The following is a 24,484-nucleotide window of genomic DNA, read 5'->3' on the forward strand; positions in this document are numbered from 1 at the left end:
TATATGATATTAGGGTTTAGGCCCTTTATGATATTTTAAATTATTTTTTATATAGAAATATATTAGAGTTTACTAGTTTAGGATTTAAAAACAACTAAACAAAACTCCAAAACGGCCAAATAAAACCCCAAACTATTTTTTTTCTTTACAATTGCCCATAAGCCCCAAACCTCAATCAACTCTAAACCTTTTAATTTTTTTTTATTTTTTTTTTCTTTTCTTTTTTTTTTCTTCTTTTTCTTTCCTTCCTTTTCTTTTCTTTCCTTTCCTTTCCTTTCTTTTCCCTCGAGGCTCCCGCGCTCCACTGTTTTTTCTTCTTCATCCTTTCTCTCTCTCTCTCTCTCTCTCTCTCTCTCTCTCTACATCTCCAATCCATCACCAGATACCAACCCACCATCACCCTCACCTTCACCTCTTTCTCCCTCATCTCCCCCTGTCGTCGCCTCGATCTTTCTCCCTCGATCTCCCCCTACCGCCACCTCCTCTTTCTCCCTCGATCTCCCCCCTGCCGCCCCTACCACTGCTCCATTTTTTTCCAAAAACCCAGCCTTCTAAAACCCAAAACCAGATCTCACCGCCGAAAATTTCACCAAAATTTCAAGGATTTCGGCGAAATTATCCCGAAAATTTAACAAATATAGGTTTCGATTTCGACACCCCAAAAATCGAAATTTTCGGGAAATTTAACACCTTGTTTGTAATATATATTTTAAAAGAAATAAAGAAAAATTTAGGGTTGGTGCCCCTGAATTAATAAACTTGCTCTATTGCTCCATTCCGGCCGGCCGCCCGATTGTGGCCCTGTGGGTGTATTAATACACTTACACTCACACTCACACTCACACTCACACTCACACGATAAGAGTTTGATTTGAATTGTATTCGTACCATACAACACGACTGCTCTATCGAAAAATATTTTTCTAATTATATGTTTTGTAAACCCTAAAATCTAGTGCATAGGGGTTGACTTGTGTAAAACAGTCCCTCTTTTACTTTTACCTGAAGAATCTCCCTCATGTCCTGCTGTGAAGTCACTTTAACCATCACAGTCGGCAGTGACCTCCTTCAATGTATTCTTCCATCATGGTAGAATTGAAATGAATTGAAAGGCACAACGTACGTAGCTAGGTCATTATAATTAAATTGGACCTATATATGATCCTAAGTTATACAAGTACGTACTGATGCTATTCTTTGTCCAATAAATTACGAAAGTCTAACTATAAAAAATCAGTGAAGAACAATTAGTATAACAAGAAAACACATTTAAGTCTGAAACAAGAGACCTTCTACCATACAGACACAAAACCGCTTATATTCATTATTCAAAATTTCAAAATAGAAATAAAAAGGCTCATATGAGATTTACATGTGGTGCAATATATAATTGTAGATGGACCACATAGGCTATGCGTGTGTTATAGGATGATGGTTACGTTATAGAGAGACAGTGAAGAGGTTAAAATTGTTTGAAAGTAAAGAATGTGTATTATATTATACGAATATAATCATTTATGGATAAATAGTGATCTTCTCTTAATAAATATAAAGAAAAATTATAGCAAAATGACTATTACTATACTCCACCCATTTTTCAGTTAAAGATCTTGTTTTTCACTTTGATTCAATCAAAGACTATAATTAATAAAGTGTTTCAATCAATGATATTTTGTCAACTTTGTTACAATTTCCGTTAAAAATGAATTAGGTAAGGATCAAGCGACCAATTTTTAAGGACAAAAAAGTCTTTTCTCTTAAAAAAGTAATAAAACAAATTGAATTTTAAAAATTTTAAAAAATAAAAGGGGCCTCCCTCTTCCCCCACCCAGTCCCTTCCCTCCCCTCCCCCTACCACCTAGCCCCGACCCTCCCCCTCTCATTTCTCTCTCTGCCTCACTTTCTCTCTCATCTCTCTTTGTCTCTCCTCTCTTTCTCTATGCCCAGCCCCTCCCCACGCCACCCCTCCCCCATCCCTGTCGCACCCCCCCATTTTAGTTTAGTTTTTTTGTTTAATTATTTTTCATTTTAAAATTAATTAGTTTTTTTATATAAATATTTTGGTTATATTTGTTTAATTAGTTTTTTTTTTAATTTTTTTTAGAGGAATTTACATTTTTACCCTTAAAATTGGTCAATTTTTTAAAAAAATTATAACAGAGTTGACGAAAATATTTTTGATTAAATCAAAGTGAAAACGAGATCCTTAACTAAAAAATGAAATATAGTAATAGTTCTTTTGCTATAATTTTTCCTAAATATAAATATCAGACCCAATGTTACGAGCATGGACTTAATTATCACATGCACCGTGTGCATTTGTTAGCTTAGTACACTTGTTTTGGCTTTAGTGAAGATTTCATGCTAGCTTTTGGGCTCTTTGAAGATAAATTATTTGTCTCATGCATGCATACGATGCCCAATATGTGAAAGGGCGGCAGGTATATGCCCAAATGATCATGCATGATTTGATTGACATGCAATTTGGCTTATACATATAAACAAAATTAATATACTTGATTAATTAATGATTAATCGGTTGATAATTTAGTACCGAAATATGCATGTTAGACTATTTAAGTGTGGACAAAAGAATAATAGAGATTTGAGTGCATTAAACGCTACTATAACCCATTTTCACTAAGAAATTATATATATCTAAATAAGGGGCCGGGTATTTAGAATCTATATATGGAGAAGCAGGTGCATGGTTGGGTCGAGAGATTTAAGATAATTCATAAACAATTATATGTACGGATGATGACATGTGTTTAATTAAACTAATTACAGAATCAGATTTGCCAATACGTACTATATACCCCACAAAACCCCCCATCACTTGATGCATGCATGCTCATCCTTTTCATGGAAACTTGTCCACATACACATATATACCTACCAGCACCACCCTCATCATCCCCCTACGATTATATAAACCCTCCTTGCTGCTCTCCATTTTCTATCATCACAAATCATATTCAATCCCAAGTCTATTATTTCACTGCCCCTCTCTCTCTCTCTCTCTCTACGTCCCTTCTTTATTATCCCTTAATTTGCTTATTATTTTCTGCACCTATACACATTCCTTCTCGATCGATCATGGAGAAGAACCAGTTGCGTCGGCAGGTTCGCCTCATGAGGCAGTCCCTCTTTGATCAGGTTACTCATTTTCTTCCTTTATTTCAAATAACTAGCCTCGAGTTTACCGATTAACTGTCTATTAATCTAGTGGTACGACTCTCCACATGCAATGTTAAAAAGTTTTCAAGTTCGAATCACCACCTTAAAAACAAAAAAGAAATTATCTTTAAAGTTTAAGATTTTAATTAGTGTTGGGGTGGTATATATCTCCCTGCAGGGATTTCTGGACGAACAATTTGTTCAGTTGGAGGAGCTGCAAGATGATGCTAACCCAAATTTTGTGGAGGAAATTGCTACATTGTTCTACCGCGATTCATCTAAATCAATCCAAACCATAGAGCACGCACTGTAAGTCAAATTTTTCACTTATTTTTTAAAAAAATTTCATTAATTATAATGATGGTTTATAAATATCAGTGATAATTAATATTGATGCAGACAGAAAACCCCTCATGATTTCAATAAGTTGGACAGTTACATGCACCAGTTCAAGGGAAGTAGCTCAAGGTGACTAAAAATCTTCCTGCTGCATGCTGTAAAAATTTAATTAGAATATTCATTATTTATTATAAAAGGAATGTGCAAGTATATTCTGTGTTGGCCTTTAAGATAACAAGCTATAGATTTAATCCCTTAATTAACCTTTCTAAATTTTAATTTGGGTGCATATATATATATATATGCAGCATCGGAGCCAAAAAGGTGAAAGCTGAGTGCCAACAGTTCAGGGAATATTGTAACGCACAAAATGCAGAAGGGTATACAATCCATCTATATCACACTAAATTAAATTCTCATCATCATCGTCATCATATATTCTATTATTAACGAATTAGTTGGAATCATCTACTTATATTATAACAAAAAGTATATATAGAAAATCTTATTCCCCAAACCAGCCGACAAATTAAAAAATAACAAATGCATGTCGATCACTATATTTTGGTGCCTAATTTTGCATGAATGCAATGATCAGATGCATGAGGACTTTCCAACAGTTGAAGAAGGAACATGCAACACTGAAAAAGAAGCTTGAGGCTTACTTTCAGGTGACTCCCAAATTTCCTACGTTACCATGCATTTGATCAAATGGGGACAATTTTGGGCTTATATATATTATATCATGGGAGTGTATGCATCAATTTATATGAGAAAAACTTTGGTCCGGAGACTCGGGACTAAGCCTTTCATGCGGCACAATCACCCACTTAAAATTTACTACGTACATGACTAGTTTTAATTACTCTTTTTTATTTCTAAACAACCTTGTATCATAGTTAATTGTAATTAAAACTAAACAAATGACAAGTTTTAAGTGAGTGATTGTGCCACTCAACAATGTGAGGTGGTAGGAGACTCCCACTCATATATAGAAGTATAGAACTGCGCATTTAATTTTCCTTTTTCTTGATTTAGATGGCAAGGCAAGCTGGGCCCATTGAGACTGCATGTAGGCCCAAGTAATGAGAAATCGATCGAGAGCCAGATCGAAGCTGCAATGTGGAAAAATTAATGTGTGGTCGGTGGATTTTGTACTACATATGTATACCAACCTACCTAATTAGGAGTTTATAATTAAGGGAAGGTCAAGTGGGTCGCTTAATTAGCTAGCTAGGTGCTTTTTGATTATTCCAATTTCCATGTAAGTAAGCTAGCTAGACTAGCTATGTGTTGAATGTTTTGGTTCATCAATGAAAATGCATTGCTAAGTTTTCCTCTTCATATAACTAACTCGTTTTGCAATGTCTAAGGGGGTTGAGAGAGAGAGAGAGAGAGAGAGAGCTAGTACATGAAATGGGCTACTACAATGAGAATGGGCTACAGCATGGAGTCGGATCAATTCACCCTCGGCTCTTAGGCCCAAAGCAATTACTTTGGAGTTTGGGCTATAATATACGTTTCCATTGATCTGATTTTAAAAAACAATTTTATATGCACCCATAAATTTGATTAGTGCACTTAATTTCTCATAATACCAATCCCTACATTTTACAATTACTCGAAATATAACATTTACTCAATACGCCTAATCCTAATTTTAAATATCCCAAAATTAGCCTTAAAACTAATTTTTATTTATTTAAAATTAAAAAAAGGGGCTAGCCTCCACGATTGAGGCCAGTCTGCAGTGGAGGCCGTGGCTACTGACTAGCCGCTCTCGGGCAAAATGGCAATCGCCCAACCTCCTAGCTTTTTTATTTAAATTATGAGTTTTTATTAATTTATAAGAAATATTTTGTTCCACCAATATATCTTAGAGATTAAGCACAAATCAGCACAAAAAAATCAGTAAATGGTATTTGGCCAATATATCTTGGAGATAAGATCTCTAGTCGATCATAAATACTTGTTAACTCATTTCTACCATATATGGATTATGTTGGCGTAAAATAATTTATCACACAAGTTAATGCATGTACATACTTTTTAAACCTAATTATGTTACTATAGTAAACAAGATTTTGTATTGTTGGCATGCCTGATACACAACATAACATATTGTTGATTAACTCAAAAAATTATGTGCCTCGATCCAAATTTGAGAACATTTTAATAACAAGACGTTGCATTGTGGGAGAGTAAGATGGACAATGTACTGTTGACGGACTTTGAGGCACTATGTGTCTCGTCTTCAGTATACGTGAGACATAATATATTATCAGCGGACATTATTTTAATTTAAAAACATAATTATCCACCCTATTATTAGATTACGTAAACAAAATTTTCTTCAATCAATCTTAATTTAGATGTTCATGGATATTTGTAGGTTTGCCTTTGTTTGCAAAAAGAAAAATACATACATAACACATGCTTGGAATACATAATTGTAATAATTAAGAATAAAACTAATTTAATTTTTGGGGCACACTTTTAGGAATAAAATTATATTGATGAATGATGAAGTGGCAATATTCATGGGTATTTGTAGGTTTGCTTTTGTTTTGCCGATAAGTTACAACTTACAACCTAAAATAAAATAAAATAAAATCTTATGAGCCCAAACAAAAAAATAAATAAAAATCCGAGAGCTCACAGAACACTGTGTTACTGTGTACACTAGTCGTATCGTGTAATATAATACGAAGAGGAAGATCGTCTCTTTCCCTCCGAATCCGATCTCTCTCTCCGGTCACTCACTCTACCTTCTCTCTCTCTCTCTCTCTCTCTCTCTCTCTCTCTGTGCGTATATATATAATTGCATTATCTTTTTCGCTTGGGTTTTCGGATTCTCGCGAGCTGAGTATTTAGGGTTTGAGCTAAAGCTGGCTCTCTAGTCTCTCCCTCCCAGGGTTTACAAGACGTCTGGTTCAGCGATTTCAAGCTCCCTCAGTCCAATTTTCTCTCTCCTAGGGTCTGTTATTTGTTGTGAATTCAGATTCCTCAGCTATTCAATATATAAGTACATATATATAGCTCACAATTGGGAGCTGTAGTTCGGTTTTTAGCTATTTTAGAGATTGAGAAAAAATAAAAAGATTGCTGCTTTAGGGTTTTGATCAGAGGGACTTAGAATTTGTGGAATTGGGTGTCTGAGGTTTGTGGTAGATTGTTGGGTGTTGGAGAATTAGCTTAGCTATGGCTTCGTACAGGCCGTTCCCGCCTCAATCGTCATTTGGGCCGCCCCAGAATCCAAACCCTATAGCACCACCGCAACAGCGAGGCAATCAGTATAATCAGAATTGGGGTGGTGCTGGTGCTGGGGACGGGGCTGTGCCCGCAGCACCTTCTTCGTACCCTCAAAATTACAATTATCAGCATAGTAATTATGGCCGTCCAAGAACTCAACACCCTCATCCACCACCACAATACACTTACCCGCCACCGCCTCCGCCACCCGAGAATTCATACCCGCCTCCTCCTCCCCCTCAAGCTCCTCCAGTGGGGCCAAATAAGATGGCTTTACAGCCTCCACAAGCCCCCATGTACTACCAGGCTTCTCAGTATTCACAGTTTAATCACCAGCCAATGCAGCCATTGCAGCAGCCACCACCTCCGCCGCCACCGCCTTTATCTCCACCCCCAAGTTCTTCTATCCCGCCACCTCCTCCACCCCCAAGTTCACCGCCACCACCACCTTCAGGGCCCCCTCCACAGAGTAGGGATAGTGGTGTAGATAGGGGTTCCCATGACAAAGGGGCTTCCAAGGAGGTATCTGTGTCTGGGAGGCGTGAACATGGGTCTTTGAATCATGGGGTTCCTCAAAAACTGCACAAGCCCCCTATCCCTTCGGTGCCAGTGAAGAAAGCAAATGGGCCGCCGGGGAGAGTGGAGACAGAGGAAGAGAGGAGGTTGAGGAAGAAGAGAGAGTTTGAGAAGCAAAGGCAAGAAGAGAAGCATAGGCAGCAGCTGAAGGATTCCCAAAATTCAGTTTTGCAAAAGACCCAGATGTTGTCTTCTGGGAAGGGGCATGGGTCAATTGCAGGGTCACGAATGGGCGAAAGGAGGGCTACTCCATTCTTGAGTGGTGAGAGGGCTGAAAATAGGCTAAAGAAGCCAACAACATTTTTATGCAAGTTGAAGTGAGTATGTTGACAGTGACTTACCTTTGTTCGAAGAACACAGTGCTCTGACTTGAAATTTTCTTGATATATCAATTTTTTGTTCCTGTTTCAATTGAATTGGACAGCCACCTTGGCTGCTTTTGTAGGTCAAAACTTAAATCAATTGAAGGTTGCAAAATTTTTGTAGGATAACTAAATACAACTAGATAAGGTCTTATAAGAGTTCCTCATGTTTAGTAAATGATTTAAGAGTGATAAATCTTTTTGAGCAATATAAAATTTTTCTTGTGCCTTTTTTTGTTTATCCTATTTTGCAATGCCAGTTCATAGGAATCTATATATATAAACGGCTGAACAGTGTACTTTTAATTAGAAATAACGATTGTGCATCTCTGTGTGTGGCAAGTATGCATTGTTTACTCTTGTAATGACTCCAATTTAAATTGTGTGCTCTTTGAAGATTCCGGAATGAACTTCCAGATCCAAGTGCACAGCCAAAGCTTATGTCTCTGAAGAAAGAAAAAGATCAGTAAGTCACCTCTTTTGTTTTTCAGCCTTTTCAACATTTATTCATTTAGGCTTTTCTGTGTGTACATGCATGTTTGTTAAATTATTTGTGCATGCACTCTTTTAACCTTGTTGAGGATGTAAGAATGGGTAAGTGGCATTATATGATTGCAATCATTCTCAATTGTAGGAATTAATATGAGCAATTAGAACTTTCACAATGAATGTGCTCAAGAAATGGAATTCTATTAGTTTGTAAACCAATACTTGACCACACTCTATTCTAATAAAAAGACTCAACCCACTCAAACAAGAATATAGTGTATTATGGGAAAACACTTGAGAAAACAATTTAGAATATGTAAGAGTTGGAAAGAAGAAAGCAGACGGACGAACATGGTTTATTTAGACAAGAAAATGAATTTCTACTGCTCTGGTATGGAAGATGCCCTTAGTTGTTAATTTGTGCTACTATTTTATCGAAGAGAGAGAATTATTTAGAAAAATCGTGGTAAAAGGCGTAGAAGCTTTAGGGGAATGAAGTGAGAATGGAAAAGACATGTGAAGAATGATTTTCTTATGAGCCAGGTAGCATCCATTTTACAGGGTGTATGGAAGACTAGAAATGAGCTGTGTTAATCTAGTGCGATAGCATCAATCCTATTAGTATTTATGGAAGACTGGGTACAAGGGGAAACTTGATATTGTACTTTAAAGTTAAACTGAATGCAACAAGAAGTTCTAGATGGACAATCAAGAAAATATGAACAAGCAAAGCAGGTTCACATGTCATTCTTGGATCATTTAGAAGATAGCATTCAGAAAATGTTGGTGCGTTTGGTGGTTGTTAATTTTCACGTTTCAGGGCTTACTTTTTAAAGTCTTCGGGGGAAAAGAGTATCCTATGGTGAAATTTTCATGTTTTAACACTCATACTATGGTTCAAGTCTCATTGGGAGACTGGGACTTGGCATATAAGTTTGGTTTTTGTCGAAGCTTGCACTATGGAAACCAATTTATCTGATTGTTGAGATAATGTCTTTATGACATATGTTTTAGGAGTATAATTATTATTCTTTGTTATCTTATTATCAAATTTCCTGATAAATTCAATTATTATTGTATGGTTAACTTTTGCAATCTTTCTTCCCTCACTCCTCCAGATATACAAAATACACAATAACGTCATTGGAGAAAACATACAAGCCCAAGCTTTTTGTTGAGCCAGATCTTGGGATACCTCTTGACCTGCTTGACCTCAGTGTATACAAGTATTATTACTCTCCAGCCCTAACCTTTTAAAGACATCAGAAGTTTCTTATTGGATGACAACTCTGAACATCTCTTTTTACTGGTTTAATCAGTCCTCCTAGTGTTAGACCACCCCTCGCTTTGGAAGATGAGGAATTATTGCGTGATGATGTAGCAGTGACCCCTGTTAAAAAGGATGGCATCAGAAGGAAAGAGCGACCTACCGATAAAGGAGTTGCATGGCTGGTTAAAACACAATATATATCTCCTCTCAGCATGGAGTCGGCAAAACAGGTAGTTAATTAATGCTCCATTTTAGATAGTATTATTTCTTGAAATATATGGTAAGCTATGTTGTAACTAGTGCATTGATATCTGCAGTCTTTAACTGAAAAACAAGCAAAAGAACTGCGGGAAATGAAGGGAGGCCGCAACATTTTGGAGAACCTTAATGATAGGTGTGCTCTTTTCCTACCTACCCCTGTTTAACATGAAAATCATATCTATTATTCATTTTAACTAATTGTCTTGAATAATCTTTCAGGGAAAGACAAATCAAGGAAATTGAGGCATCATTTGAGGCTAGCAAGTCACGCCCTGTTCATGCAATGAATAAAAATTTATACCCTGTTGAGGTTCTACCTCTGCTGCCTGATTTTGATCGGTATGGAATATTTGACATTTCTCTGTTTACTAAAGCCCTTTATATGCTTATCTTGATAAGTAAATTTATTATAAAGTGGTAAAGACTTATGGTTTGTCAAGCTTAAGTTGTTTTTTTTTATTTTTTTATTTTAATTTGGGGGGAGTGGGGATCGAACTTGGGTACAAAGTGGGCAATTCCACGGCCCTTCCAACTGGGCTACCCAACAATTGCAAGCTTAAGTTGTTTAGAAACAGCTTGTTATTTCAGAGTCCAGACATTTGGAAACATGTATATTCATGTGTGAGCATCCATGCATACAGATTATAATTTTTTTTTTTTTTCAATGAAGACCAATTGTGATAATGAAGAATCGGGCTAGTGACTGATTAATTGCAAATCTAAATCATTTACATATATAGCAATCATATTGCATTCCAGAATATTCTCATCAACTTGGGGATGTTGATAAGGCTTTTGTAACAGGTATGATGACCAATTTGTCCTTACGTCATTTGATGGTGCTCCCACTGCTGATTCAGAAATCTACAACAAATTGGACCAGTCTGATCATGATGCTTATGAATCAAGGGTGAGTTTGGGTTATCATGCATGCATCCAGTTTTGGTCATAAATTTAGATGCTCAACCCCTTATCCTTTTTTAGACCCCAAAAAATATAAAAAAACCCCTTCTCCTTTCTATTTTGAATTTATAGGACTCTGCAATCTGCATCACATTAACAAAAAAAAAAAAATCCCCAAAATCAGAGAGTGAGAATTTGATCCTAAAAACTAATAGAGGACCATAAAAATTGCATGAATTGATAAAATGAAAGGCTTGGCAAACAAACAAGAAAAACTCATACAACCTTTTATCCATCTATGCCCCACTTTGACCGTATCAGTGTTTGCTTTCCTTCTTATATTTGAAATTGTATTTCTTTACTACCGGTTAGTGTGTGTTAGATGGTTGCAATATACTAATAAAGTATTCATTTAGGTTGGGAAAATAATTTTAAGGATTGCCTTTGTAGGAGGTAAATCCTTTCGGCCACAACATAATGTCCCTTGATTTACATGAATTTGAACCTTTCTTATCTATGTTTTTTATGTTAATTTGTGCTGGTCATGCTACTTTCAAATTGATTGTATCCATAGATTGATTTTGGTTGAGTGGCTCTATTGCTCTTCACTTCTAGTTAGCTGAATCCACCTTCCATGTGAATTGGCAAGATTGAATTGCCAATAATGCTGCCCCTTTATTTCTACTCTGTGCAACCAAAAATATCTTTTTCTTTTAACCAGAGATCTTGGCTTTGGTAGAAAAATTTTGTGCTGTGGTAAATATTATGTACAAAAAATGCATATTGCCTTGAACACGGCAGTTATAATATGCAATGATTTTAGTTATTTTAGATTGTCATTTACATCAGATTTAGTCTGCATCTGTATACACGTACTTTGATTATTGTCAGGAATTTTTATTTTTGTCATAATCATACAAGTGGCTACTGATGCATTATGATCTTATTCGATTACAGGCCATTATGAAAAGTTATAAGGTAACAGGCTCAGATCCAGCTAATCCGGAGAAATTTTTGGCTTACATGGTCCCTTCTCCAAATGAGGTAGATATGCTTGTTTTGAGTTCTTAATCTAGATCCTAAAGCACATTACATTAACAGCTCATTAGCTGTTCTCATTCTCATATATTATTTATTTATTTCAATGGTGGCAGCTATCAAAGGATCTGTATGATGAATCTGAAGATGTTTCATATTCTTGGGTTCGCGAGTATCATTATGATGTATGTATGGCCACATATTCTTGGGTTCGCGAGTATCATTGATTAAGCCAGTTTTTTATTGCTTATTTAATAATAGTTCTTTTGATGCATCAACAGGTAAGAGGTGATGATGTGCATGATCCCACAACATACCTTGTTTCATTTGATGAAGAAGAAGCACGCTATGTGGTATACACTTGAATTGGGATTTTTTTTTTGTGCATGTAATTTTTGCTCTTTTCTTTTTTGGAAGAGCTCATCAATGATTGGCTAATTTAATCATTGGGATACGCTTTCCATTCATTCCATTCACAACGCAGCCCCTTCCCACAAAGCTTGTTTTGAGAAAAAAGAGGTCCAAAGAGGGAAAATCCAGTGATGAGGTTGAACATTTTCCCACACCTGCAAGAGTGACCGTCAGGCAGAGATCAACTGTTGCTGTAATTGAACTAAAGGATGCAGGGGTATGATGATAGAGCTATTTTTTGAAGTTTAAATCCTTTAGTGTAGGTAGGATGATTTGAATAATTGCATATAAATATATTGACTTGCTGCTGCATTCAGGATTATTCGAGGGGAGCTCCATCAAATTTGAAAACAAGAAGGTTTGATGGGGAAGATGCCCTTGAAAGACCACAGAAGATTTCGCGACACCAAGATATTGATGAATATAGTGGTGCTGAAGATGATTTATCTGATTGACTTCTCTGTTGATGTAAATGTGGCTGACCGTCATGGAGGCTTGAAGAGTGGTGGCAACTAATTTGGGATGATTTCCCAATTGTGATCAGATGTTGCTGCGAAGCAAGGCGGGTGGCGAGTGTGTACTAATTTGGCAGCTTGCTGTCGGGATGCCTGTTTGAACATCAAAATATCTACATGTGTCTTTAGCCACAGCCAGGGGCAGAACATACAATAGAGGGGGCTATGGCCCCTGTAAACTTTTGAAAAAAAAAAAAAAAAAAATTCAGTTTACGTTTATATGCCCATATGTGTTGAGCATATTTGTCATTGTAAAAACATGTTGTTCTCTTTTATTTTTCTATATTCTTCTATATTCTTCACATGCATATTGATGAGGTGAAACACAAGTTACACCAAAGACCGGCATTGTACGAACTACACAGATTAATGTGGGATATGCTGACTCACGGAAAGCTTTGTGGAATGGGTTGCAATGAGAATTGAAACACATATGAGATGAAATAGGTAGCTAGAGCAAACAAATTAAAGAAGGGAAGAGATTGTAGGGAAATTAACTTGCAATCTTGTGCAGAGATTGTGGGCACAAGCAATCTGCCCTATTTCTAGGATGGAACATCGAGATTTGGGCAAGGAAATTAAATTAAAGAATGAAACGGAAATTAACTTTGCAAAAATATATAGCATTTAATGTTTCTACATCAAATCTCATCATTTAAGTTATTTAACAACTTGGGGAAAAATAGTCATTCAAAATATTTGTTTTAATTGATGTTTTAATTATTCATGAGTTGATTATATATTACATTAGTATTTAGGTTCCTAGGGCTTTAAACTAAAAATGGAGGCTTGAAGAGGTCCAATTCTATTTAAACGTACTGATTTTATTTTATTTTTTCAAAAGTTTGCGGGGGCCATGATCCATTGATTCCATTTTATGTTTCGCCTCTGTTTAATAACTCTGTACTGTCCTTCATGATAACTTTCAGAGTAATTTCATTGATTAATGAGAAAATGAGTACAAAGAGATATTTATACAGAGTGATTAGCTCGGCTTAACCCCAGCTTAACCACTAACTAATCTAACAAAGCCTTAACTAATTCCACGTAATTAACAGTAATGCAACAGAATCATAGGATTGGATCATGACACGTGGCGACAATCTGATGGTCCACCAATGCTTTATAAGTGAAAGAACTATTTCTGCAATTGATAGTTTGATACCCTGTTCATAGCAAGTGAAATCCAATGTTAGTAAACGGATAAAATTACAGAAGGAGTAAAAATCTATTTAAAGCTACGACAATATTGATTTAAATGACTAACCATGCTTGCCGACATCTAACAGCTTCCTGACGAACAGCCCTCTTTGGATCATCAAGAGCCTTGGATAATGCTTGCAGTACCTGAATCAGGTGGATGTATAAGAAACAAGCATGCACACACATGCAAAAACATCTTATGATAAAAAACCAACTAACCTGTGTTCTCATGGGAAAGGTTATTGCATGGGGCAGCTCAGATGTTGCAAGAAGACATTGAATTGCAGTCTCTCGAACAAGCTTAACATGTTAAAGAAAGATACATCAACCGAAAAATAAAAAAATTACTTCAACTCTAGACTAATTATTTGTTCTATTCTGGCTTTCTTCACAGTAGAGAAAGGCTAGCAATGAGCCAGATAACAAAATTTAAGGAGAAGAGGGGTGGAAAACTGAAGTTGACACTTATGACAGTCAAAAATTAGATGCCTGAAAGAAACAGAAAAGGTGTGGCAGCACTTTTATAGCACAAGTCAGCAACAAATGAAGTTCGTATATAAAGAAAGATCTGGTACCATCATATGAGGGTAGGCAATAAGCCCGGTGAGGCAATTAATTAAAATATGTGCATTCTCCATGACAACTTCTCGTCCTGCATGGACAAGCAGAACATTAGAATTAGGTGAAGAGTTATGTAAACATAGGCTAATGGTAAGCAGTCACATATCAGGAGGTTAGATAATCCACGAAGAAACATATAGAAAACAGACGGGTATAGTGAGATACAGTTGGCCTTACCTTTTTCATCAGTCAATATTCCAGATAGGACTAGCAAAAGACTGTATAGCTTATCTTTATCCAGAATATCCTCACTTAGCATGGACAATCCATTCAGCATTACTAGCATGAGCTGCAAAATTGACAAGGTAATGTATCCACGACATTAAAATGGCAGCAGAAATTTAATTAGATTTGTTTTTAAAAAAATTACCTTCTTGGCCTCACTCAAGATAACAATTAACGGAGCATTAGATATAAGGTGTGCAGATGCCCGAAACAGCATAGATCTGAAATAAGGCAGTAGTTTGGGCATGTAATAAATATAAGAATCTTCTAATCAGGACTTCAAGTTCTAGCTTTAAAAAGTCAACAAGAAGTTTCTTCAAGCCATGTGCAATAAGTAGTATAGACTAAAGTGTATGTACCTAGACAATGATGAATCAGATTTCATTATCAAAGACTGCAGAATAGGCATCACTGTAGAGAAAAAACGCTGCTTGTAGAGTGGCCGTGTTATGGCATGAAATTTACGGTTCAAACAAACTTCAGAATCACTCATAAGAATGTCAAATGCATCTGCTGCACTTCTCATCACAGAATGCTGCTCGCAACTGTTTTCTAACAAACCTTGCTTCAAGTCCATGGTGCCTATTTTGCCATCTGACAGTAAGCACTCCAACAGAATTTTAGTTACATCTTTTACTTTTTCATGACCAAATAGAAGCAAACCTTTCCCTATCCATGCTAGTCCCACAATGGCATGGACTTGAAGCAGTTTATTGCTCAAAAAACCAAGGCATAAATCAGTAAGGCCCACTTTACTGCCTTGACTTGTTCCACATCTGCTTGAAACTCCATTTTCATTCAAATTCCATAATTTTGTCCTGAAAATCATATCCATTGCCTCTTCCAACGTACATTCATTTGAAATTGCTGTTTCATTGGATTTTGAACCCAATTTGTTGATCACAGAACCCAATGCCTGAGCTGCTGGAACACAACCTTTAAGAAGGGCTGTCATAAATAAATGCAAAATTCCTTTTACATTTGGAATATGTGTTTTTGGACACACTGCTATGATTACTGATGCAAATAGGGAAAGAATCCATTCATCTCTGTACGAAAATTTGTCTATCTGTTCAGAAAGGTGCAACTCTTCAAGCTGGATTGAAGAGGAGGCATCCGTGGATTCCTTAGATGGAATAGATATGCCTGATGAAAGAACGCTGTAAGCCTTTTGGATTATAATGTTCTGGCTTTCCTCTGAACAACTCCCAACAGCAAGCTTCATTGCCATCATTGTTGCATCAAGAAGTCCCTGAAGTAAATATATAAATATTATTAAATATTATTGGACTTCTTGGTGTAGTATTATAATCTATCTTTTCAGCAATCACTGAATCCAGGTTAGCAATGTGGAAAGGAACTGAAAGATGTTTCTAACATAATGACTAAACATCATAATGCTAAAATCTTCCTATACAAAATACAAAAAAAAGTTAAAGAAAAATGCTGTACCACTTCTTCCTGGACTTGAACGCTAAACTCTTTGCAACTTTCAGCACAATTCCAAATATTAATGACAAAACGCAACAGAACTTCCTCAAAACCTCCGGTTTCATTGATCCTGAGCCCATTTAAACATAAAACTTCATATCAACAACAGGAATGGCGCAAAAAAGGAATGACAAAGAAAAGAAAACACATTACACTGGGAGCACAAACAATCCAGCAACAAAATCTCATGAATGCAACACAGTGCTCTCCCATATATGACCCTTAAGTTATGTATTACTTTGCGTACTAATAGAAGAGAAACACAGATATAAGACAGAGAAGTCACGCGCATTTTTGTTGTGGTGGTAATGTTTACTCTAAAGAGCAGAAAGAGGGTCAAACTTAGTTATATAGATTTCCTGACCATGACTATTGCACTTTACAAAGACAAATAAAAGTGTATATGCATAGGTGTAACACCACAAATAACTAACATAAGAATATGATAGTTCAATATATCGGAATCATATGTATTCAACTAGGTGGTTCAATATATTTAATGCGCCCAACAATGTTCATGAAAGATCCTTTGTTTTCCTAATAACCACACAATGAAAAGGTGTGAATCAGTCTTCATATATCTAGAATGAAATATAGGAATGACTCTTCAAATATCTAGAGTTCTCTAGGAAATCTAAACAGGTTGCATCAATTTGTAAGTTGTTGTTGAACTCCTAGATTAAGGGTATAATGGTTGAAAAATTAAATAGAAAATATTCAGCAATCAGAATAATCAAAGTTTACAAATTGATACATTCAGCTAGAAAAATATACCACGAAAAAATCTTATTAGAGTAGCATTCCAAAAGTTGAATTGCTTTTACTGCTGACTTCAAATTTCCATGGACCTGAGCAAACAAAATGCAAAGACAAGAGCCATTAGATAAAGAGAGAATGCTTCGAGCATATAACCTAAAAGAGAGGATTGCTCACCCAAAACAATTGGAACAACTAGAGTGTAATAAAAAATTAAAAGAAAAAACATGAATTGTCCTAAATTCTTAAATTGGAGCCACAAATATAGTAGATTAACTGCAGATGACACAAACATGTAACATCATCAACTTCTTGACTGAGTGCATTCCATGAACTTTATAAAGGAATAGTTTCAGTATGACAAACAGAGAATTTAAAGGCCCATACATACATATATATCAGATAAGTTGGCTACTATTGCCTCTTCCAGCCCTTGTACAATTTTCAGCATATGATTTACCCCACTAGCACCAATCTCAGAGATTGCTTCCAGTTTTAGCGGAAAAGGCACACTAAAATCATCAAGAGACACCAATGAAACAGTCTTTTCAACAACAACACCTATGTAGCTTAGTGCCTTCTCCGACTCATGATACGTATTAACAAATGAGCCAATGTGCACTAAAGCCTTCAATGCTAGCTTCCATAACAATGTCTTGTCGAAATCCACTAAGATGATTGACATGAGTGTCGTCAGAACATTCTCAAACATTACTTTTGACATTGGTATGAAATCTCCAGGGAATGTAGTCAGAATCTGTAAACCCTTCACTGCATATCAATTTAAAAGGAAAAACAGAATCATATGGTTGGAACTGGCACTCAAATCTCATATTTATAATTTAATTATATAAAACATGCATCGGTCACTCAATTGGAAGATCAAATCAATATAAAAGAAGTTTTTTCCTTTAAATTTCTCTCAATGCAAGGAAAAGAGAGAATAGAAATAAATTACCCAAAACACAACATGATGATGGATTATGATCTAAATTATGATGCATTATATTATTTGTTAACATAAGATGAAGTGCAGGTTTTGCAGGAAGCAGTGTAAATAATTGTACCGTATGCTGAAGAACATCCTAATATGTCTTAGTAACATTGTTAGACACAGCATGGAAAGGCAAAAAAAAAAAAAAAAAAAAAGACAGCACGGAACTGAAGTTCCTGAAAAGAACAGAAAGCTTGAATTAAGCATTAAGGGGAATGCTATCCACCTTCTCCTTTATTACTCTCATTCCACATTGTATTTTCCTGATCGGAACCGTTCATTTTTTAGATAATTATATGAAGATCATCTCTACAAAAAATCAACTAAATCGGAAATTCTTTGGTCATGTAATCGTTATCAAATATACAGACGGTGAATCATATTATTACCAAAATCGTCTGTTTATTTGATACATAACCAAATGATTTCCGATTTGATTGACTTTTTGCAGAGATGATCTTCATAGTTAAATCTAAAAAATGAACAGTTCCGATCATGAATTTACACTGCGGAATGAGAATAAGAAAAAAGAAGGTGGATAGCATTCCTCAAGAATTAAATAGGCAATTCTGACAAAGAGACACAGATTACAAACTATAAGGCATTTTAATATTTCAAACAAGCACACACAGAAGGTATTCAGCAAAAACTCGTCATTCTAACACAGTACTATCAACACCATAAGATTTGAGGATTTGACAAATGTCACAAGTACACCAAACTTCTCACCTGCAGCCTACAGATCTAGCCAAGTTGGTACAAAAAAGTGAGATGTAGAATTTTAAAAAAGTAACTGAGCTCCCCTAAGTCATAAGATTTGGGAATTTGATAAATGTCATATCTGACACCAACTTCCTACCTGAAGTGTGGCCAGGTTCGCATAACTCAAATTTTTAGGATTAACTCATCACAGGGTAAGCATCTTGGGTTATGAACACGTTAACCAGATGCAATTAGATGTAATGGCATGTTCAAATAGAAAAGCTTTGTACTGCACTGGAAACCTAAAGCATTCACCTTTGAAATAAATATCTGCATCATGAACAACGTCATTAGCATTTTTTGCCAAGGTAGAGCAAAAGGCATTGACTAGTGAAGCCGCAAAGCTCTGAAGCATGTAGCAACATGTCTCATGTGCAGTATCAGGCTTCTCGGCAAGTTCGTTGAATCTCATATTTAAATCTCTGCATGCCGCGATGAATTCCACACAGAGATAAAGGGCTCCAAAATTAAGTCCTTTAGAGGAAAAGGAATTCTCATTAAGAGTGCAATCCCCAGATGGATGTCCCACAGAAATCTCCAGAGTGTTCATTAGGCAAGGGAAGAAACTTTCAAACACACTATTACAGCAAGCCATGGAAGTCTTGGTGATTATATAAAGGATGCGACCAACTGCATGTAAACGCTGCTTGCCTTGCAGGGGAATATTATTATAAATCTCATGACTAGCTATGGAGTTGAAAACTATGTTTATATCTTCATCCCGAACAATCAAACTTAAAAAAGCATCATTTTGCATGGAAACCTTTTGTAGAAGCATTAGAGCTTCTGTTGCAATTTCATTCTCTTGAAAACCAAGGCCATATAATGGTTCTGAAGTAAAGGATTTAGTGGGCTCTTCCAATGAACTACTTATTGCATGTTTTAATGAAATCCAAATAGCTTCAGCATGTTTTGCCATTCTGTCAGCTCCATATCTAGACGTGCAGTAGTTAAGATACTTCAGGGAATCAACCTAGGGCATAGAGACCAAGCAGTCAAACGATAGTTTTAGAAAAAGGCAATTCCACAAAATTACAGTGAAAATTGTTGCATTTGCAACACAAAAGATAGTTATGCATTTGAATTGCACCAAACCTTTGCTAATGGCAGAGAAGAAGAAAGCTTCTCAAGAAGCAATGGAATGGCAAATGGCTCAAATAAAGGTGTGGACGAGAATGCTGACTGCAGAAAGACAAAATTTAGTTTAAATATATTGCATGTGAAGATCACATAGGTAGTTATATACATAAGTAATAAATAACTTCTAATATCACATGATGCCATCTTACTCAATTGCCTCATCAAAAAAGCACACAATAAACTACTGCAATAAAAATATAATCTTTCTCATGCACACAACAAGTACAGTTTTCCTTCACTCCAGATCCCTTAATGTTTAACCAAACATTTGAATAGGTTTCAAAGCTATTGGTTATTTCATATAAAATTCTAAAGCCTTGGGTGTACACTTCCTGCAGAGATGAAGAAAAATTGAGACAACTACACAAACTGAGATGAAGAAATATTAAGGAAAGGCAGATGTGAACCCGTAACTTCTAATATAGGGAACTAAACTGCAACATGAAATTCCCAAAAAGAGCATTCTCACATGTGCCTAGAGTAAAGAAATCAACAAAGAAGCTGTACCCCACCATATAATGAACATAACAAAGTTCAGAATGCCAGAGAATCATAGCATAGAAAAATTCAGGCAAAAGATTAAGAACGAAAGTCATTGAAAGGGCAGCAGCGGTTTCAGTGAAAGCATACCATTAGTGCCTTCGAGAGGTCATCCCTTCTCACATCAGTGTCTTCATCTTTCAGCTGGACAATGTATAGAATAAAAACCACATATCACATATCAATGAAATCAGAGAGTATGAGATTGTAAAGAACTGAACATGTGGCATATGTAGGCAAACAAGGAGACAAGTAATCTATATTCTATATGATATATATATATATAAACCAACAAAACAGAAAGCCACAACTGTGATTATCTTCAACGGCATACCAATTTCAATGAGACTGGAACAAACGAGAAACCATAAAAATTCGAACCATAAACCCTAAACCCTAAACCCTAAACCCTTAAAATATATATATATATATAGAGGCCCCTTCCGTTGAGGTATACCTCATCTTAAACATTATGAGGTATGGCTTGTGGGACCCACTCCGTATTGTAATTCGATAATCGAAGCGTCTATTTTTTAAGTCTATATACAAGGATCATCCTTGCAAAAAATTAGGTAAATCAGAATATATAAAAGATTATATATATGTAAAAGATTATCTTTTTCATTTTAGTTTTGAGAATTTAATAGGGCACGGAGAAGTAGATGAATTGAATAGATTCTATCAATATAACATTGTGTTGCAGGTGGCAGAAGAGAAAGCAACAATTGATTATTCTACTATTGCAGAATGACACCATGAATCTCTTCTAGAATAACTACTAAGAGATCAAAATTCTTTAGCCTCGAGCAGAAATGACATGGATAATGGTGATGCACCATTGCAAGAAACTGGCAGTGCAAATTGTTTTGAATCTTTTGATAAAAGACATAAAGTAAAGGATATCAAGGTACCACCTGAATAAATAGTAATTTGAGTCATTAATTTTGGCAACTGCAGCAGTTGAGAGCTGTTAGGCCCGTTACATGTAATGTCATTGTTCACATCTAGAAATAGGTTTATAGGTTGGTATACTTAAGATGAACAGTGTATCATATAACAGATGGAACAATAGTCTTACGGGCTGTCAGGCTAGTCACAACAGAGTTGTAAGGGTTATAAGTACCATAGATCACCAATCAGGCAACTACAGTAACATATTCATAAAATAAAAACAACTTTAATGAAATTTAACAATAAATCACTGGCACATACATAATCTCATTAACAATTTGACAACTCAATTGTCTGGGTGGAGACATCCTAATTGAACAGGAAACATTCCACTGGTAAAAAAGGCTTACATGCATCATTAGTCATTTCCAAGAGGTGGCTTCAGAGAAGACCAAGATATCAAAAAGTTCCGTCACATCTATACATAATGCAATTTAAGAAACTAATTTTAGAATTTTTATTCATAATGCTATAAAATAGTTTACACAGATACACTTTTAAAAGTAAATAAAAAAATTAGTCAAAAATTCAACCAAAAGGTAAAGATAAGCTTACGTGAGTAAAATGAATGGGAAAGTAACATCCCAATAATTCAAATAGCTCTCCACAAAAGCTTGCAAGTGGCCCAGATGGCTCTGGAAATATTTGAACCAGAGCCTCAACAATATGAAATGTTAACATTAAGCAATGAGGATCCTTTTCTCCATCAATAGCTTCACAAATCCCATAAAAGAGGACTTCACCCTGGACAATGGAGAACAAACTGATCAGCATGTTACCGGAATCACTGCAAAATTACTAGGTAAAGTAGACAGAAATCAGTTGAAACCTCCATGTATAAGGTGCACACACATGCATGCCTGTGCAGAGAGAGAGAGAGAGAGAGAGAGAGAATTGAGTCATGAGATGACTGAAAACTATCAAATAGTTCAAAAATGATAGACTGTGTTAAGGAGAGCAATGATATTAAATTGAATCCCAAACAGACACTTGTAACATGACCATGACAATGAGTTTCAGGTTCTAATTTGGCCTGTATAAAGCAACCCAGACATTCTCATTAATTGAATAGATGTCCATTGAATTCATAGCATTTATTTTAGTCCAAGTTCTTCTTCCAAAAAAATTTCAGGTCATTCATAAAGTTGCAATGAGAAAGGAAACAGCTAATTGGCTATGTATTGTAATCAACCAGGGTTAAGGTGATAGTATCAGGCATCTTTCCTTTTTCCCATAATTTTCATCATATACCACTGAAAAGATTATAAAAACCGATATAGTAAGCAGACCAAATTTATGCAGACAGAACACAAACAAGTTGAAGGAAGCAAAACAGAAATAATACCATTGAAGCAACCTCATTGGGATGACGTTCTAAAAGACATTCCAAAAGCTCAAAGCAAAGCTGCAATAGAATTTGGACATGGCAGTCAAACAGTTTGTTTTCACAAGTCATTGGCTATACATTTAACAGCAAGCAGTAACTTTTTAATGTCTTAGACATTAAGATCATCCATAGTCCTACCTTTCTGTCATGCTGCCCTAAAGATTGCACCTGTAGGGTCTGTATGTAAGACTGAGCAACCACTTTTGCATCACTAGCAGAGACCGTTCCAGCATTAACTTTCCTCCTGAGCAGTGCCAAGCAACCAACAAGTGCACCACGTAAAGCTTTCCAATCTGCCTGATATATGAATAAAATCACTAGTTTACTTTTGAGAAAACAAAATATGACATTGCAAAAAAGATGTTGCAGAGGAAAAAAGTCAACGCACCAGTCTGTCTGTGAAGAATCCTATCAAGCTATGAATAGTTGCATTATCCAGTGGCTTTGATACAAGACCTGTTAGAACTTCTGCTAGAAGAAGAATGCCTGAAGAAGAATACCATGTTCCAAGAAACTTTCAGATCTTGTCGTTAGGTAATCAGAAACAATCTACAATCTAGAGTAACACTCTTTGAAAAATTTATTAGAGAAAGAACAGATTATGTAACTTTAGTATGTGTACAATGTTATAGAGGAGAACTTATGCATGGTTACAGATTTATTGTAGAAGCCCAAGACGTTTACTCTTTCTCATAGTAAGACTTTTTAGTCTAAGAATAAGTGTCCATGGTAGTTAATTACATCATTAGTAATTTATTTTTGGGTTTTCCAAAAGTTCTAAAAATTTAAAAAGACATAAAAGTTACCCCGAGCACGGATCACATTATCCGTAGTGGTCAAATACATCCTCATCTCTCTCACCTATTCCGAAACACAGAAATTAGAGACAACAAACCAATTGAATTAAACCGGAACATAATGGAAAATGAAAAGATTTAACTGTACCAGCACTTCAATAGTTAATAAGTCACTCTTCACGAGAGAAATGATTGAATTCAAGCTTGCAGCCTGTAAAGCACACACATTTTCAGCTTCAAACCATCCTAACCCGAAGCAGAAACATGAAATAAACTCATATATATAGGTTACATAGTGCTACAGTACTTGGAATTAATATATGTTTTTTATCAAAGTACCTACCACCAAGCAGGCCAAAAGTGAATTCAAAACTCCAAAATAACAAGAAAAAATAAAAAAAGATTCATAATTTAGTTAGAATTCTTATTGTTTAACACTTTTTTTTTTTTACTTTATATTTCCGAGCAGCCAAACATAGCATTAAGGAACTGAAACTAGTAGAGAATTTTCACTAAGAAATTCTAGAAACTGGAGGAAGCGTGAACCTGCTGGGTAGGAGAGCGAGACGTGTCGACGTAAGACTCAATGTGCTGAGTCAATTCGCTCGGTTCCACCATTGTTAGCGAATAAAGAGGTTTCAGGGTTTTAGGAAGTGTTGAAGAAAGGTGTTGAAACAAACGAGTCACCCAGTCGGAGAGACCTAAAACCCCAAAGTTTTTTTCTTTTTTCTTTTTTCTTTTTTTTTTTAACAAAGCCAAAAGTTTAAGTGAAAACCCCCTAATTTTTCAATTTGTTCTCTTGGAGTCTTGGTGAACAATTTTTCATTTATATGTTAGTTATTAAAGTAATATCATTTTAGTCGTGGCGTATTTTTTTTTTTTGGTATGTATGTGATATATAGGACTTATAATTCTAGTGGTGAAGCATTTTTCTTTTCTTTTTTTCTGAAAAAAAAAAATAAAGCATTTTTCTTTGTCATGAAACGTTGACATATCCACCTCATTCCCCAACCTAGTGATA

At 35.7% G+C, this 24,484-nt stretch overlaps 3 protein-coding genes across 6 annotated transcripts; 2 read left to right on the forward strand and 1 right to left on the reverse strand.

Annotated features, from left to right (window-relative positions):
- Positions 1-2,977: 2,977 nt before the first annotated feature.
- Positions 2,978-4,844, forward strand: AHP4 (HPT phosphotransmitter 4). 2 transcript variants are annotated; one of them, XM_086241710.1, is made up of 6 exons: positions 2,978-3,159; positions 3,359-3,489; positions 3,580-3,648; positions 3,828-3,899; positions 4,118-4,190; positions 4,558-4,844. In XM_086241710.1, the coding sequence occupies exons 1-6, from the start codon at positions 3,100-3,102 to the stop codon at positions 4,603-4,605; spliced, it is 453 nt and encodes a 150-aa protein (XP_086097836.1). In that variant the 5' UTR covers positions 2,978-3,099; the 3' UTR covers positions 4,606-4,844. The 2 variants fall into 2 exon arrangements, with proteins under 2 accessions (XP_086097836.1, XP_086097837.1); XM_086241711.1 differs by lacking the exon at positions 3,828-3,899.
- Positions 4,845-6,209: 1,365 nt separating this feature from the next.
- Positions 6,210-13,005, forward strand: ELF7 (hydroxyproline-rich glycoprotein family protein). The gene is made up of 12 exons (XM_086241869.1): positions 6,210-7,664; positions 8,107-8,175; positions 9,317-9,424; positions 9,518-9,698; positions 9,786-9,862; positions 9,949-10,068; positions 10,534-10,639; positions 11,590-11,676; positions 11,787-11,855; positions 11,952-12,023; positions 12,155-12,298; positions 12,399-13,005. The coding sequence occupies exons 1-12, from the start codon at positions 6,721-6,723 to the stop codon at positions 12,534-12,536; spliced, it is 2,115 nt and encodes a 704-aa protein (XP_086097995.1). The 5' UTR covers positions 6,210-6,720; the 3' UTR covers positions 12,537-13,005.
- Positions 13,006-13,527: 522 nt separating this feature from the next.
- Positions 13,528-24,165, reverse strand: MET18 (ARM repeat superfamily protein). Of its 3 annotated transcripts, XM_086240015.1 has the most exons (20): positions 24,010-24,165; positions 23,612-23,674; positions 23,473-23,527; positions 23,055-23,152; positions 22,805-22,963; positions 22,625-22,684; positions 21,835-22,023; positions 20,419-20,472; positions 19,744-19,830; positions 18,904-19,621; positions 17,284-17,663; positions 16,911-16,984; positions 16,098-16,206; positions 15,005-15,897; positions 14,791-14,866; positions 14,598-14,709; positions 14,375-14,451; positions 14,019-14,099; positions 13,864-13,943; positions 13,528-13,762 (listed from the first exon to the last, which is right to left on the reverse strand). In XM_086240015.1, the coding sequence occupies exons 1-20, from the start codon at positions 24,079-24,081 to the stop codon at positions 13,735-13,737; spliced, it is 3,465 nt and encodes a 1,154-aa protein (XP_086096141.1). In that variant the 5' UTR covers positions 24,082-24,165; the 3' UTR covers positions 13,528-13,734. The 3 variants fall into 3 exon arrangements, with proteins under 3 accessions (XP_086096141.1, XP_086096144.1, XP_086096143.1); XM_086240017.1 differs by lacking the exon at positions 13,528-13,762 and having other exon boundaries at positions 13,851-13,943; XM_086240018.1 differs by lacking the exons at positions 21,835-22,023; positions 22,625-22,684; positions 22,805-22,963; ... (2 more) ...; positions 23,612-23,674; positions 24,010-24,165 and adding an exon at positions 21,630-21,697 and having other exon boundaries at positions 13,530-13,762.
- Between the last annotated feature and the right edge of the window lie 319 nt (positions 24,166-24,484).

Source organism: Dryas octopetala, chromosome 4 (genome assembly GCF_963921425.1).
Source record: "Dryas octopetala chromosome 4, drDryOcto1.1, whole genome shotgun sequence".
NCBI lineage: Eukaryota > Viridiplantae > Streptophyta > Magnoliopsida > Rosales > Rosaceae > Dryas > Dryas octopetala.

Excerpts from the sequence above, each read along its gene's own strand:
- ELF7 (XM_086241869.1), top strand. The coding sequence starts at position 6,721 with ATGGCTTCGTACAGGCCGTTCCCGCCTCAATCGTCATTTGGGCCGCCC. Across the intron at positions 10,640-11,589 it reads ATGATGCTTATGAATCAAGG|GCCATTATGAAAAGTTATAA; the intron begins GTGAGTTTGGGT and ends ATTCGATTACAG. Across the intron at positions 11,677-11,786 it reads TGGTCCCTTCTCCAAATGAG|CTATCAAAGGATCTGTATGA; the intron begins GTAGATATGCTT and ends CAATGGTGGCAG.
- MET18 (XM_086240015.1), bottom strand. The coding sequence starts at position 24,081 with ATGGTGGAACCGAGCGAATTGACTCAGCACATTGAGTCTTACGTCGAC. Across the intron at positions 22,964-23,054 it reads GATTCTTCACAGACAGACTG|GCAGATTGGAAAGCTTTACG; the intron begins GTGCGTTGACTT and ends TTCATATATCAG. Across the intron at positions 19,831-20,418 it reads ACCTCTCGAAGGCACTAATG|TCAGCATTCTCGTCCACACC; the intron begins GTATGCTTTCAC and ends GTCTTTCTGCAG.
- AHP4 (XM_086241710.1), top strand. The coding sequence starts at position 3,100 with ATGGAGAAGAACCAGTTGCGTCGGCAGGTTCGCCTCATGAGGCAGTCC. Across the intron at positions 3,160-3,358 it reads GGCAGTCCCTCTTTGATCAG|GGATTTCTGGACGAACAATT; the intron begins GTTACTCATTTT and ends ATCTCCCTGCAG. Across the intron at positions 3,490-3,579 it reads CAAACCATAGAGCACGCACT|ACAGAAAACCCCTCATGATT; the intron begins GTAAGTCAAATT and ends ATATTGATGCAG.